General features: G+C 46.3%; 1 protein-coding gene across 1 annotated transcript in view; it reads left to right on the forward strand.

Moving 5' to 3' along the window:
- The first annotated feature begins 2,100 nt into the window (after positions 1-2,100).
- The window catches only part of SND1 (staphylococcal nuclease and tudor domain containing 1), a 424,779-nt gene continuing 413,453 nt past the window's right edge, over positions 2,101-13,426 (forward strand). Inside the window, exon 1 of the mRNA XM_060108309.1 lies at positions 2,101-2,367. Coding sequence (XP_059964292.1) covers positions 2,290-2,367 — 78 coding nt within the window. The 5' untranslated portion in view covers positions 2,101-2,289. The remainder of the gene's footprint in view (positions 2,368-13,426) is intronic.

The raw sequence follows: 13,426 nt of genomic DNA on the forward strand, positions 1-13,426 counted from the left end.
AGTCCTGGGATGTTACTTCTGAGATTAGGTTCAAAAAGACTCGTGCTTGTCCTCTCGCTCTCTCACTCACTTGCTCTGATGCAAACCAGTTACCATGCTGTGTGCCCTACGGGGAGACCCACATAGCAGGGAACTGAGGTCCTGAATCCTGCCAATGACTGCCTGAGCGATCTTAAATGCAGATCCTCCCTTAGTCAGATGGGACCTTCAGATGAGACCAAAGCTCCCATCAATTCCAGGCTTGATTACAGCCTTGTGAGGGAACTTGAAGCTAAGACCTGCCTAGATTCCTGACAAAAACTGTGAGATAATAAATGCTCATTTAATACTTAAGTTTTGGGGTAAATTGTTATACAGCAATAGATAACTAATACAAGGTATAAGAAGTAACTTAGGGTTTCCCTGGTGGCGTAGTGGTTGGGAGTCCGCCTGCCGATGCAGGGGACGTGGGTTCGTGCCCCGGCCCGGGAAGATCCCACATGCCGCGGAGCGTCTGGGCCTGTGAGCCATGGCCGCTGGGCCTGCTCGTCCGGAGCCTGTGCTCCGCAACGGGAGAGGCCACAACAGTGAAAGGTCCGCGTACCGAAAAAAAAAAAAAAAAAAAAAAAAAAAAAAAAGAAGTAACTTAGTGAGAAGGGAGAAAGGACAGCAATTATGATCAGAGAATGGGGTGTCTGAGTTTACAGTTTCAGCTATGGAGCAGTTGTAATGCTTCATCTGTCCTAAAGAGGGTAGCTGAACGGGTGCAGAGGTCAAATTCACTAAAGATGAGGTCAAGGCCAGGGTGTTGGATAAGTCAGGCACATAAAGGTTAAAGTCGCTCAGGATCACTGGGTGGAGAAGAGTGTGCACCAGGTGTCAATTTCAATGAATGACAAAGTGGCATTTGGGGCAGAGAAGACAACAACCCCAGTGAGGAGGAGAGTACTATAATCAGGTGGGATGAGCCACAACAGAGATTTTTTTTTTTTGAAGGGGATGGCAAATTAATGGTATGGAAGGGGCACTAGGCATCTTGGAAGATGCTCACCCCAAAACTTGCCTCTGGGAAAAGTGAAGTGTGGGAGAATAACCTCTTCTCAAAAGAGCTACAGGGGAAACAGTGTCCTCAGTGTAGGACCAAGTTTCAAGATTAAGATTAAATGGCATGAAAGTAAGATCCTTGGCTCCTCATAGTGGGCACTCGACGAATATTAGTTGTCTCTCAACATTCACGTAAACATTTATATGTCTTTGCTCTGCGCCTCCCTACCCCGCCATCACTTTACTCGAAACAGACTAGGGCTTGGTGAAGGGATGGGGTCGGGTGGTTGGAGGAGGCGTGGCTCTTCACCCTGCGTCAACGGAGAGCGTTAGCAAGGTTTTCCGCAACTTCACTGGCGCACAAGATATATCACCCCGTAAGAGAGATTTATTCTTTCCACCAAAAAACATTAATCGAGCGCCTAACAAGTGCTAGTCACCAAAGACACAAATGCGAGCGAGATACACTCCCGACTACACGGAGGGCGCGCGGCCACGTTCTGTGTCAAGGCCAACATCGGCAGGTTTCACGGCGTTCAGACTTTTCCAAGTTCTTCCCACACTTTCAGCTGAGGTAAAATGTCGGAAGTCGGTGTGCACCAGTACTGAGATCCCTCTAGGATTCGGCCTCGTTGGCTTGGTGTCCCAGTCCGCTCTCCCCAACCCTGGTGCGCCCTCCTGGAAAGCTGGCTTCCACGTGGGCTCCCCAGGGGCCCGCGGGGCTGGGCGTAATGGGCGGGGCCAAGCCGGAGGGCGAGGCTGACCCCGCCCTTGGGGCTCCCATGGCCCACCGCGCCCCGCGGCCAGATGCTGACGTGTCCTTTCCTTTCCACTACACCTCCCGACACTACCTACTACCGCTGCCCCGGAAGTCCCGCCCCAGACTTAGCCCGTCACCGCAAATCAGCTCTTTCAGCGCTTCCTGAAGCTCTCCACAGGTTTGGGGAGCAAGGGGCGGGGTTCCGCGAGCAGGGTGCCTATTGGCTTGGGGTCCGGCGGGCTCTGGGCTCTAATTGGCTGGAGAGCAGTGGCGCTCTGGCACGCTTGCGCGGCGAGTAGAACGTGTAGCGGCGGCGGAGATCGCGTCTCTTTCGCTGGCATTCCTGCTGCTGCTCCTGTGAGTGCCCGGCGCGTCCGTCCCGTCCATCGCCCACAGCCGGTCGCCCGCCTGCTCTTCTCCGCGGCGGCCTCTCACCAACACCGACACCCACACTGACACCTCCACGCCGGCCCACCGTCTTACTCGCTGGTTTTCCATCGCTACACATGGCCTCCTCCGCGCAGAGCGGCGGCTCCTCCGGGGGACCCGCGGTCCCCACCGTGCAGCGGGGCATCGTCAAGATGGTGAGAGCGGGGACCGGGACACCGATCCCACTGGCCACCACCGTGCGGGAGTCTGGCGCTGGCTCCTTCCCCTCCCGCCAGCCTGCATGGTTTCCCAGATCCTCCTTCCTCTGCCCCTTTCCTCACTTTTCACCCGTTCTCGGAATCCCCTCCCTAAACGCAAGCCGACACGGACTCCCCTGGGTGCCTTGCCTCCCGGACACCGTGACATTAGGGGTCACAGTGATTTCCGTGATCGCGGCACTCAGTCTCCTGGCTGTTTACCAGGACAGATAGATTAGTGATTGGTTAACGGGGATAATTTGTTGGTATCTGTCCTCTGATCTCCCCGTCCTCTGTCCATTTTGGCATATGCTGAGTAGCTTGTAGTTTTTCAAGATCCTGACGTCCGCTCTTCCATGGAACTCTTGGAGTACTTGGTCTTCTTGAAGCTTTTATATTTTCACCGACGCTCAGTTACTTACGCCAACTTTTCTCGCGCTCTGGACCTCATTTCCCGTCTTTTTCCCTCCACCTCTTGTGTCAAGTCTGTAGTCCTGAGAGCTCCTCATATTTGTGCTCCCCCTCTTTTTGACTCTTAAGATGTTAGGCCGGTAGGAATCTTAGCGATCATTATTGTTCCCTCACTACAGATGAGACTAGTTTGAAGAGGGCAAGTGACTTGCCTAAGGTCACCTGGTGGTTTGGATTGGAGCCAGGACCAGAGCCCAAGTGTTCTGATTCCCAGTCCACTGCTGTAACACTGTAGTTTCTGCCTGATTATATATCCCCTTCCTACATCTTTGAATGGTGAATTTAAACCCTGCAAGTGTCATTAAAAAATATTTACCCCCGGCTCCATGATAATTTTGTAGTATAAATTCTGTTTATCAATTGTCCCCTCTATTGGCCTCCCCCCAACGCTCCCTAATATTGGAACCTGACACTTCTTGGTTGTTACTAGAATTTCTGGTTGTGATGACCGCAGACTTCCAGATTACATTTCAGACTGCAATTCTGACTTTTCTGTCAGGAAATGTTCTGTATGAGATTTTGTCCCAAAGCTCTGCAGTGGTTTACAGTTGTAGAAAGTTTAAAATACATTGTTTTCTTGGCTCATTGTCTTTCACAGGATTATTCTTCAGCTTGTGTGTATGAATTAGATTTCAAGATTTTTTTTTCCCACTGATGCTTATGTATTCATTTCTTAGGCAATATTCTGCCTCCAGCTGAGAGTCTTAGGATTTTCAGTATTGCTTTCCCGTTTATTTATACATAAACGGAGAGTCAGAATTTATCAGAAACTGAAAGAGAAGGGAATTTCCAAGGTCCACATATTTTCACCTCTTTGAATACTGACTTGACCTATGAAAGGATTATCCTGAAGTGGCTCCTCTTAAATTAGCTTTTTCATTTGCACTGATCTTTCCCTTCACCATAGGAACAGAGCAGTGCTTGGCGGTCTGGTAGTGGAATTGGCAGCACTGAGTGAATCTTTCTGAGTTTTTTCCTTTGCTAAGGCTTGAATTTTTCTTAAAGGCCCCCCTTATTTGTGGGGTGGGAGTGGAAGGAGGCTGAACATATTTTTGCTTCTACAAATGCTGGAGGTTTCCAGGGCATCTGGATTCTATGGGGTGATGATGTCTGCCCACAGATTACTCCTGAGGATACTGAATATCAACAATCACTTGTTTATTAAGGCTCATGTCTTGAGCTGAGTATTCTGTTTGTATTATCTCATTTATAATACCTAACAAGTAGATAGGATCATTGGCTACATTTTACCGGTATGTAATCTGAGATTTAGAAAGAGTCGTTTACCCCAGGACAGGTACTTTTTAATTGGTAATTATAGGCAGAGCTGGGACTTGAACCCAGGCCTGTCTGCTAAAGCACAGGCTCTTGAACATCATAGTACAGTGCCTCTGACCCCAGGGCATGTCGTTAGCAGAGGGCAGGGCCGGTGATGCATGGCTGCAAAGTTGCAGGAAAGTGAAGCTGACTGTATTTGAGTGAAGGAAAGATTAGATGTTACTCCTGTCTTGTCTGGGAGCTGCTGTTGTGCTAAGTGACTTTATTTGGTGCTTGTGGTCCTTAACGTGCAAAGGAGTGTGGTGCGCAAGACACGTTAGGGTTGGACGGAGGCTTTGAAGATTGAGTGGTAGAGTCACCTATACTGCTGTTCTTCTGTGACCAAGCTGCAAGGGGTGGGTGGGTGAGTTCCAGGCAGGGATTAGGTGAGGGAAGCTGGGTGAACTGCAGAGCGACAGGCAGAATTGTGCCAGGCTTCGAAGCCTGTCTGGAATGAAAAATCGACCCCTGGCCAATTGCTCTGTGTGAAGTTCTTCTGCTAAGCAGAGTTGTATTTTCCTGGAGAGTAATCGTTTCCAGTGGTACCAGGAACTGCTTTGTAAGAACTTCAAGGGAAGATGGGGCTCTATGACAGAGGAAAGTGTGGAGGAAATAGTTGGATGAATAGGAAAATAGTGGCCACTGCTTTGCTTGCCTTTGGGTTGAGGGGCAGAAACTGACTAACCAGAGTCGGGCCTTTCAGGCCGAGATTTGTCTGGACTCAGGCTGAGCTGAAGGTCTGAAGGTCTAGGGTTGAGGTTTGCTGCAGTGAAGAGGAGTACTTGCCCTTCCTCTTTTTTGGCCAAAGAACCATGGCAAGGCCATGGAAAGTGCAGGTTTCTTCTGGTCTCTGCCTTGCCGTCCTAGCAAGTCCTGCATTCCTTCTTTTAAGGTTGAAGAAGAAAGAACTGAGAATGAAGTTGTAAAAAATTTTTGCCTTTGCCTAGTTTTTTTAAATGATGGTAGAGGCTGCGTCTGCTATTGAGAGTGGGAGCCAAGGGACAGAGCTGGTTTTGGAATGTGTTGAAGGAGGAAGTCGGCAGTAAGTTGACACAAGCGTTGTGGGGCCCTTCTGTTACTGAGAAGGCAGTGGGAATGATGGAAAAACTGAAGGTGGATTTGTATATTTTTTGAGTTGGGATAAGACTGGCAATTGTGTGGGCAGACAAAATAGGACCTGGGAAAGTAAATGTCTCTGTCAAATCAGATATTTTCTCAAAACCCTAGAGGATTCTATCTCTGGGTTTCTTGAGTAATTACTAGACTTTCTTTAGCTGCATCAGAATATTGTCAGCACATGTTAAATAGAGGTTGGGAGAAGTCTTGGGGTACTGAGTATAAAATTCAGTCACCCCACTTAGCAGCAACTTAGAGATGGCTATTTTCGCTGGTTTTGCTGTCCCCATTTACTTCTGTCTTGGGGATAGAGCCCTTTTCGAAGTCTTCACTCTAACCCTCCTATCTTATGTCTGCATGTCTTTTCAAGCAGGAGGACATAGCAGGATAAAGCCGCCGCAGTTCTTGAATCTTCTGTGCTTATCAGAAGCAGCCATGGAAGCAGCATATCTTATCCTGCTTATGGTGTGGAAGGCCAAATCTCAATTCCCATTTCACCCCGCCCCATTTAAAAGGGGGAAAGGGTCCCTCTGCCAGTCTTTGGTTTTATGCTAAGAACCAAGATTCTCACTTGATGCGTAAGCCTTGGGACACCTAAAGGAGGAGATGGCCACAGTTTCCTCCTTCGACAGGAATTGTGCTGCCAGGTTGTTGTGAAGCGGGATGTAGGCTTCCTGGTGAGTAGCTTAGTGGAAATTTCTCCAGTGTACAGCTTGTAGGAAATGCTGCCTATAATTTAGATCATTATAGCTAAGTGTTTCCTACATTTCTGAGCTAAGAAGTCTCTTTCCAGAGTGTAGTGGGGGTAGAGTAGTAGTCTATTAATCTGTTCCTTCCTATGTGCACTTAGCTCATGCAGACTGTGAAAGAAAAACACCTTTGCTAAGCTACTTAAAACACTCTTATTCTACTATTCAAAGGGACAAGGTGGCCGAGTAACAATATTTTAGTAGGGCCATTTGCAAAGAAGTGGGTGGAATAGGATGGAAGGCTTTTCCCTCTAGTCTTAAAATTGCCCACTTCCCAGCATGTGAGCATGGTAGCTTTCAATCAAAATTGTAAGTAAAGGAGCACTAAGTTTTTGCTGTGTCTTAAAGGCTTTCTGTCATTTTTCCTGTATGAAAAGGAAGCATCCATCTGGCTCTAGTCATGCTAACAGTGGCTGCTGCCATGTACTAACTAATGATATAGAATGATGAGCAATCATATTTCCTTTCTTGAACGAATTTTATTGATCATCTGTGTCAAGCACTGTCTGGGTATTAGAGAACCAGTGGTAAAGAAGTAAATCAGATTCTTGCCCTTACGGGTTCATGGAGGAGATAGACAATCAACAAGTAAACAAGAAGATGATAGTATAAGATAGTGATTTCCGGTAGGGGAGTGGGACAGAGTGGTTGGGAGGAAGGGAGGGGTGGCCCCTTTAGATAGGAAAGGCTTCCCTCAGCTGAGATCTGATGGACATCAAAGAACCAGCCATAGGGGAAGAGTTCCTGGCAGAGGGAACAGCAAGTGCAAAGGTCCTAGGGTCTCCATTGGTGATTATTTTCAGAATTTTTATAGTAGCTCTTCAGTTTCTTCAAGTTCATTGTTTCTCATAAATGGTATGGGTTTAACCTGAGCTATTAATATATGTGTTTTACGGTGATAAAAGGTGGAAAGGCAGCAGAGGTGATGGTTGTTCTGGTATCCTGGTGAGATCAGTAGCAGACATTAAGTCTATTGAATAAATATAACTGATGAGAGATTGATTAAAAAAAATACTTGCTCTTGGTCATATTCGTGTTTCTTACAGGGCCAAGACTAAGGTTTGTTTTTTTTTAAGATTTATTTATTTATTTGGGTCTTAGTTGTGGCACGTGGGATCTTTAGCTGTGGCATGCGGGATCTAGTTCCCTGACCAGGGATGGAACCCTGCAATGGCCCCTGCATTGGGAGTGCAGAGTCTTAACCGCTGGACCACCAGGGAAGTCCCAAGACTAAGGTTTTCTGACTTCCTATCAGCCAATCCTGTGTATTCCCAAGGTACCCACCTTTCAGTGGACAGGACCTGAATGAGAAGATAAATGCCAAGAGCAGGCTTAGCAAGAGTTACATAGCAACGAGAACCTGTCAGTGTTTATGCTCCTGACATTTTTTTTTACTGCCTGGAATGTAGTAGCTCTGGCCTCTGGCAACACTTTTAACCTAGCAAGCTTTAGGTAACAGTGATGGTGAAAATCAAAGTAGCATGCTTCAGAGCTCAAACTAACGGTCAGGAGAGAAGAGCTCATGAGCAGTGTGGCTCATTAACAGGAGTGGGGACTCCTGAGGCCGGGTAGTGTTCAGTGCTGGTAATAATGAGGCAAATGGTTTGGCGTGTCTATGCCCCAGTTTACTTGGGGAGTGAAATTTGGGAAATAAGTGAACATTTTAGTTTTCATCGGTAAGTTCAGAAGAGAAAATTGGCCAGGTTTTTGAATCCCGGTAAGAAGGTTCTAAGGCTTGTTGCGAAACTTACTTATCAGCATGGGCTAGTAGTCCAGCTGACAGGTATGGTTCTAGCAGGGTGTTCAGTAGATATCCTTTGGAATCTGGTCTTTGGATTTATTTTGTTTCATTTTTTCAAGGGAGAGCATAGCTAAATATTGCAGGAAATTTTTTGCCTTATCAGGGACAAGGAATGAAGTAAAGGGATTCAACTCTTTCAACTTTTTCTGGCCTTAGGTAGCTTTTCCTCTTATTTCTTGTTTGGAGATGGATACCCACCCAGGTCCCCCCACTGCCCCGCCCCGGTTTCTGTTGCTAATTCCTCTCTTGGGAGACTGATGTATGCTTTTTGTTCTTACAGCGGAAATTGATGCAGAATCACAGGTTGTGAACATTTGATGCAGATGGAGTGTTGTGGGGATTCACTTACTTTCAGTGAGACTCAATGTGATAAATTAACGTCATGTTTTTCTCACTTAGCTCTAATGTTTAGGAAAAAAACCCCCAGAGATTTCAGTTGGCAATGTTTAAAAATTAGGAAGTTAAGCAACTTACAGGGAAAATAAACCTAATGAAAATTTAGATGACACTTTGAGATGTCATTTTTGAGATGTTCAGTCTCTGATATAAACTGGGCTTGGCACATTTTCTCCATTTACATGCTTATGACTGAGACTTTAAGGCACCATCTCCTCTCTCTTTATGCCTTAACACAGTTTGAGGTGCCTTTGCGTTCTCTCTATGTGGGAAGTAGCCTGCTCGGGATGGTCTTGTAACACCAACCTCATGTGTAATAGGGGAAATTGAGGAGATTTGGGGAACTGTGCTTCAGGTTAATAAATCCAGTGCATTAACATTGTCCCTGGGAAGCAACCTGGAAGAGAAGAGAGATCATGGACCTGGGATTAAGGGGACACAGGTTCTAGGCCAGATGCTGCTGTTCTGCAGCTGTGTGCTGTGGGGTAAGGTTGTCTGCCTCTCAGGCTCTTTTCTTTTCTCTTTTTTTTTTTTTTTTTTTTTTTTTGCGGTACGCGGGCCTCCCACTGCTGTGGCCTCTCCCGTTGCAGAGCAGAGGCTCCGGACATGCAGCGGCCATGGCTCACGGGCCCAGCTGCTCCGCGGCACGCGGGATCCTCCCGGACCGGGGCACGAACCCACGTCCCCTGCATCGGCAGGCGGACTCTCAACCACTGCGCCACCAGGGAAGCCCTCTTTTCTCTTAAATGAAGTGGTTGGACTCATCATCTCTAGCTCCTTATAGCCCCCAAAGGCTGCAAATGTATAAGAAGGAAGCCCTGTATTACATGTCTTTCAGGCATGGATCAAAGCTGAGAGATCTTACGCCTTCTGGTAGACTTCACTTTGAATTGCTGCTTATCCTGCAGGAGACATATTTTCTATTCCCATTGATTGTTTTTTGTTTTGTTTTGTTTTGTTTTGAGAAGGTAGATTAGTTGAATTATGGTTTTCTAGTGTGGAAGACCAGAGTTAGAATTTGAATCAGACTAAGTGATCAGACACTGGAGTGGCTGGACTGTGGATAGAATTGAGCCATGGAGATTCCTGGCTTCAGTGGTGGTGTCGGGATAGGCTAGTGGGAGTGGTTGCTTGGGACCCAGAGAAACATGGTACCAGTGGGTTTTATTTATGCAGTCTCACCTCTGCTTCCGAACACCCAGCCATTCTCCTGGGGCAGCAGGTCTCGACCTGTGAAGGGTGGGGATGAGGAGGACACTCAGGGAACCTGTAGCTCATGGGGAGAGTTTATTCTGGTCCTGCTCTTGTTTGTGGGAGTCTGGTGGGAGCATGGGGCTTGGTTGGGTTCTGAGCTCTGGTTTTCACACTCTGAGGCCAAAGCCTCTTCCTTTAGATCATTCTCATTGTCTTGCAGATCTTTCCCACTTCCATTTCACGTGCTAGTATAGGAATCATCTTAATCTATTCTTGGTAGTTCCTCCCATGGTTTCTTCAGTTTATTTTTTATTGTAAGCTTTCTTACATCCTTTCTGGGAGTAGATTTAGAGAGACAGAAGGAGGCCAGTGATTTTCTAAACAGGTCGTTGCATCAGGACCACCTAGAAGGCCGTTCTGAGGCACTGGATTAGAATCTCTGCAAGTGTGGCTTGGGAATCCGTATTTTATTCTTTTTTTTCCCCCACTGCGCTGTGCGCCATGCGGATCTTAGTTCCCTGCGGTGGAAGCGTGGAGTCCTAACTACCAGACGAGCGGGGAATTCCCGGGAATCCGTATTTTAAAAAAGCCACTCCTAAGTGATTCTGAAAGAGTCCGTTTGGGATTCATCCAGGGGCTGGCATTTGAGACCCACTGATCTTGTTTAACTCCTGTGCTGTATGTAGTTGAAGGGGCAGGACATAAATGACAAAAGAAGTGTATGTTTTGGGGGCCAGTGCCTCTGAATTTTATACGAGAGGGGTTAGTAGCTTCTTTTTTTCTTTTTAGCACTTGTCTCGATGGCTCCCAGGACACTTTGCATTGCTTTTAATCTGTAGCTCAATATTAGGCTGACGTTCTCAGGGGTCCATTTACAGTGACTCCGAGAGCCTATTCCTAGGTCATAACTGACAGCTGAGGAGTTGTTTTATATGCCTGATTTAGGCCATATGCTCATTTTAACACTCATTTGCCACTTTTCCTTCTATTTGCATAGATTCCCCAGATCTTCCTATAATTTGGCACCCATAACTTGGCACGTTAGTACCATGGAAGTCTTTAGTGTCATCTACAAACATGAAGATTCTCTGCTCCTTACTTTCTGCTCTTAGAATCCTGCAGAACCACACATACGGGCTTTTTGGTTTCTCTATTTGTATCCATCCTGTTTCTTGTTTATAAGCCCCGTTCTTAACAAGAACAACACCAGTAAAACCCAAAATGACAATGACCTCTTTGGTGGTCTTAGTCTTTACTTTAAAAAAAAAAAAAATTTATTTATTTATTTATTTATTTTTGGGTCTTTGTTGCTGCGTGCGGGCTTTCTCTAGCTACGGTGAGCAGGGGCTGCTCGTCGTTGTGGTGCATGGGCTTCTCATTGCCGTGGCTTCTCTTGTTGCGGAGCACGGGCTCTAGGCACAAAGGCTTCAGTAGTTGTGGCACACGGCCTCAGTAGTTGTGGCTCACGGGCTCTAGAGCGCAGGCTCAGTAGTTGTGGCACCCAGGCTTAGTTGCTCGATGGCATGTGAGATGTTCCCGGACCAGGGCTCGAAGCCGTGTCCCCTGTGTTGGCAGGCGGATTCTTAACCACTGCACCACCAGGGAAGCCCAGTCTTTACTTTCTATTCCACTAGCTTGTCTAATTTGTAAATAAAACTTTCTTGTAATTCTCAAGTCTTTGAGGTCCTTATGATTAAGGGTCACATTTGCAGTTCCTTGGTGGCCTTTCCTTCTTTTGACTAGCAGTTTTCTAGTTCATCCCTGAAATACTTCCACATGCTCAGGTGAATGCCATCCAGTGTTAGTAATTTCATAATTATTGGTATTTAAATTTTCGACTTCATGCTTGTTCCTAATTAGGCTTCAGACAGTATCGAAGTATGTAAAGTTAAATGCAAAAATCTCTCTCTGCCCTCCTTACGAGTTTTCTACCATTCATTCTCATTCCCTAAGTAAATGTTCTTCCCACAGTTGTTCATGCAGATATGTACTCCCTCCCTTTTTAAACAAACAAACAAACAAACAGAAATGAGGTCGTAATGAGTCCTGTAACTTTCTTTTTAAAATTGTCATAACTATCTGTGTCATAATTATACATCTACCTCATTCTTTAACGTTTGAGGAGTATTCCATAGTTTGGGTGTGTTTGCTTATCAACTTTTTTCCTGTTGATATATCAACATTCTTTGATACATCTTCCTGTTCTTGTGTTGGCATTTCCCTAAGATAGATTCTTAGAAGTGCGCTTAATGTTTTCGGTAGTTGTAGGGGGCGCTTTACTTAGACTTCACCTTTTTATATCCTACCAGGATCATCTTAGATTAGATTTAGGGCAAAATACAGTTTATCCTCTTCTTACGCTCCTTAATCCTTTCACGGTTGGTAGTCTATTTCCCCCAGTCAGTATCCTTGAAAACCACTATCTTTTCAGTGGAGGGCAGGGCTCCGCTCCTGGGGATCATTAAATCACTACTCTTTTATTGCTTGAAGGCCTCCAGATGTTTTGAGGTCTTGAACTTAAAGGAGAGTAGGCTCTTAGAGCTTTAGCCTTACCTGCTCTCTCTGGGTTCTAGAGAGCTCCCTGGCTAAGAAAGGGTGCAACTACCTACCTCTGGACGACAGGAGGAGGTCAGAGGCAAGGTCCTGTGAGAGGCCTGACTTTTCTTTCCTACAGTCTGGTACATAGCTCTTCCTCATCTTCTTGGATTAGTAGGTGGGCTGGTAGTGGTGGTGAGCCTCACACATCCTGCACGGGGAAAGCCGGCCATTTTTAGAGTTGTTCGGAGAGGCTGAAGCAGGGGAGTCTTGTTTTCAGCCTTTGGTCCAGCTCGTCTCAACCCTGCTGATGGTTTACCTCCAGTTTCCGGGGCTTCCGGTGTGTGTGTGCTGCCCCTCCCATATTTTTAGCATATTGGAACACTGCCTCTACTTTTATTTAGTGTGAAAATCTTTGGGGCAATCAGCTATTTTAAAAATTGAAATTGGGCTTCCCTGGTGGCGCAGTGGTTGAGAGTCCGCCTGCCGATGCAGGGGACACGGGTTCGTGCCCGGTCCGGGAGGATCCCACGTGCCGCGGAGCGGCTGGGCCCGTGAGCCATGGCCGCTGGGCCTGCGTGTTCGGAGCCTGTGCTCCGCAACGGGAGAGGCCCGCGTACCGGAAAAAAAAAAAAAAAAAAATTGAAATATTATTTTTAAAGGAAATGATTTCACCATTGAAAACGGGAAACCAGTATTACTTCCTGGTTACTACTTACTAGAAAGTACCTTTAGAAAAACCCCACAGTGAAAACTAAACAGCGAGTATTATTAAACTCTAGCTAGGTACAGCGTTTCACAGCGGGCTCTCAAGGAAGTGTGTAACAAGTGGTAGAGGTGTGCTAAAGGCTTCCTGCCGCCAAACTGAAACTTCGTTTAACAGAAAGGATTGAAAGAGAATTGAAAAGGGGACAGGAGACATTTCTTATTTATGTATAAATATTAAATGCTGGTACATACATTCAGGGATCATATACCACCTAAACCAGTTTTTCTTGGTTTGTTTTTTAAACAAGCCCACACTTTGGGAAACAGACACATAAGTTGTGTCTTGAGGCAGAACCAAACTGATTTTCTGGGATGGCTGTGGCCCACGTCATTAGCTTCACTGGCTATTAGCAGGTGACTTTACCCTTTACCTTCCAGCTTTGCCTGTAAACGAGCATAATAACAGTGCTCACCTCATGGGGTTGTTGCTGATAAAATGAGTGAGAGAAAGCAGTGTTCTGACCATTGGCTGGTGTTAGTAGTCCAGCACTTTCCGGATCTGTCCCCAGCTCAGATGGGACTGGAATTGGAGCCAGCTGAGGTAAAATGAGAGGACGAAGGGCGCCTGGCAAGTTCTGTGATGTTGAGGCGGTTCAATTTGAAGGACTGGCTTTAATTTTGAGATTATATTCTTATTATTATTTTTTTTTTTGGCTAAAATGTCCTTTAC

This window comes from Mesoplodon densirostris, chromosome 9 (assembly GCF_025265405.1).
Source record: "Mesoplodon densirostris isolate mMesDen1 chromosome 9, mMesDen1 primary haplotype, whole genome shotgun sequence".
NCBI lineage: Eukaryota > Metazoa > Chordata > Mammalia > Artiodactyla > Ziphiidae > Mesoplodon > Mesoplodon densirostris.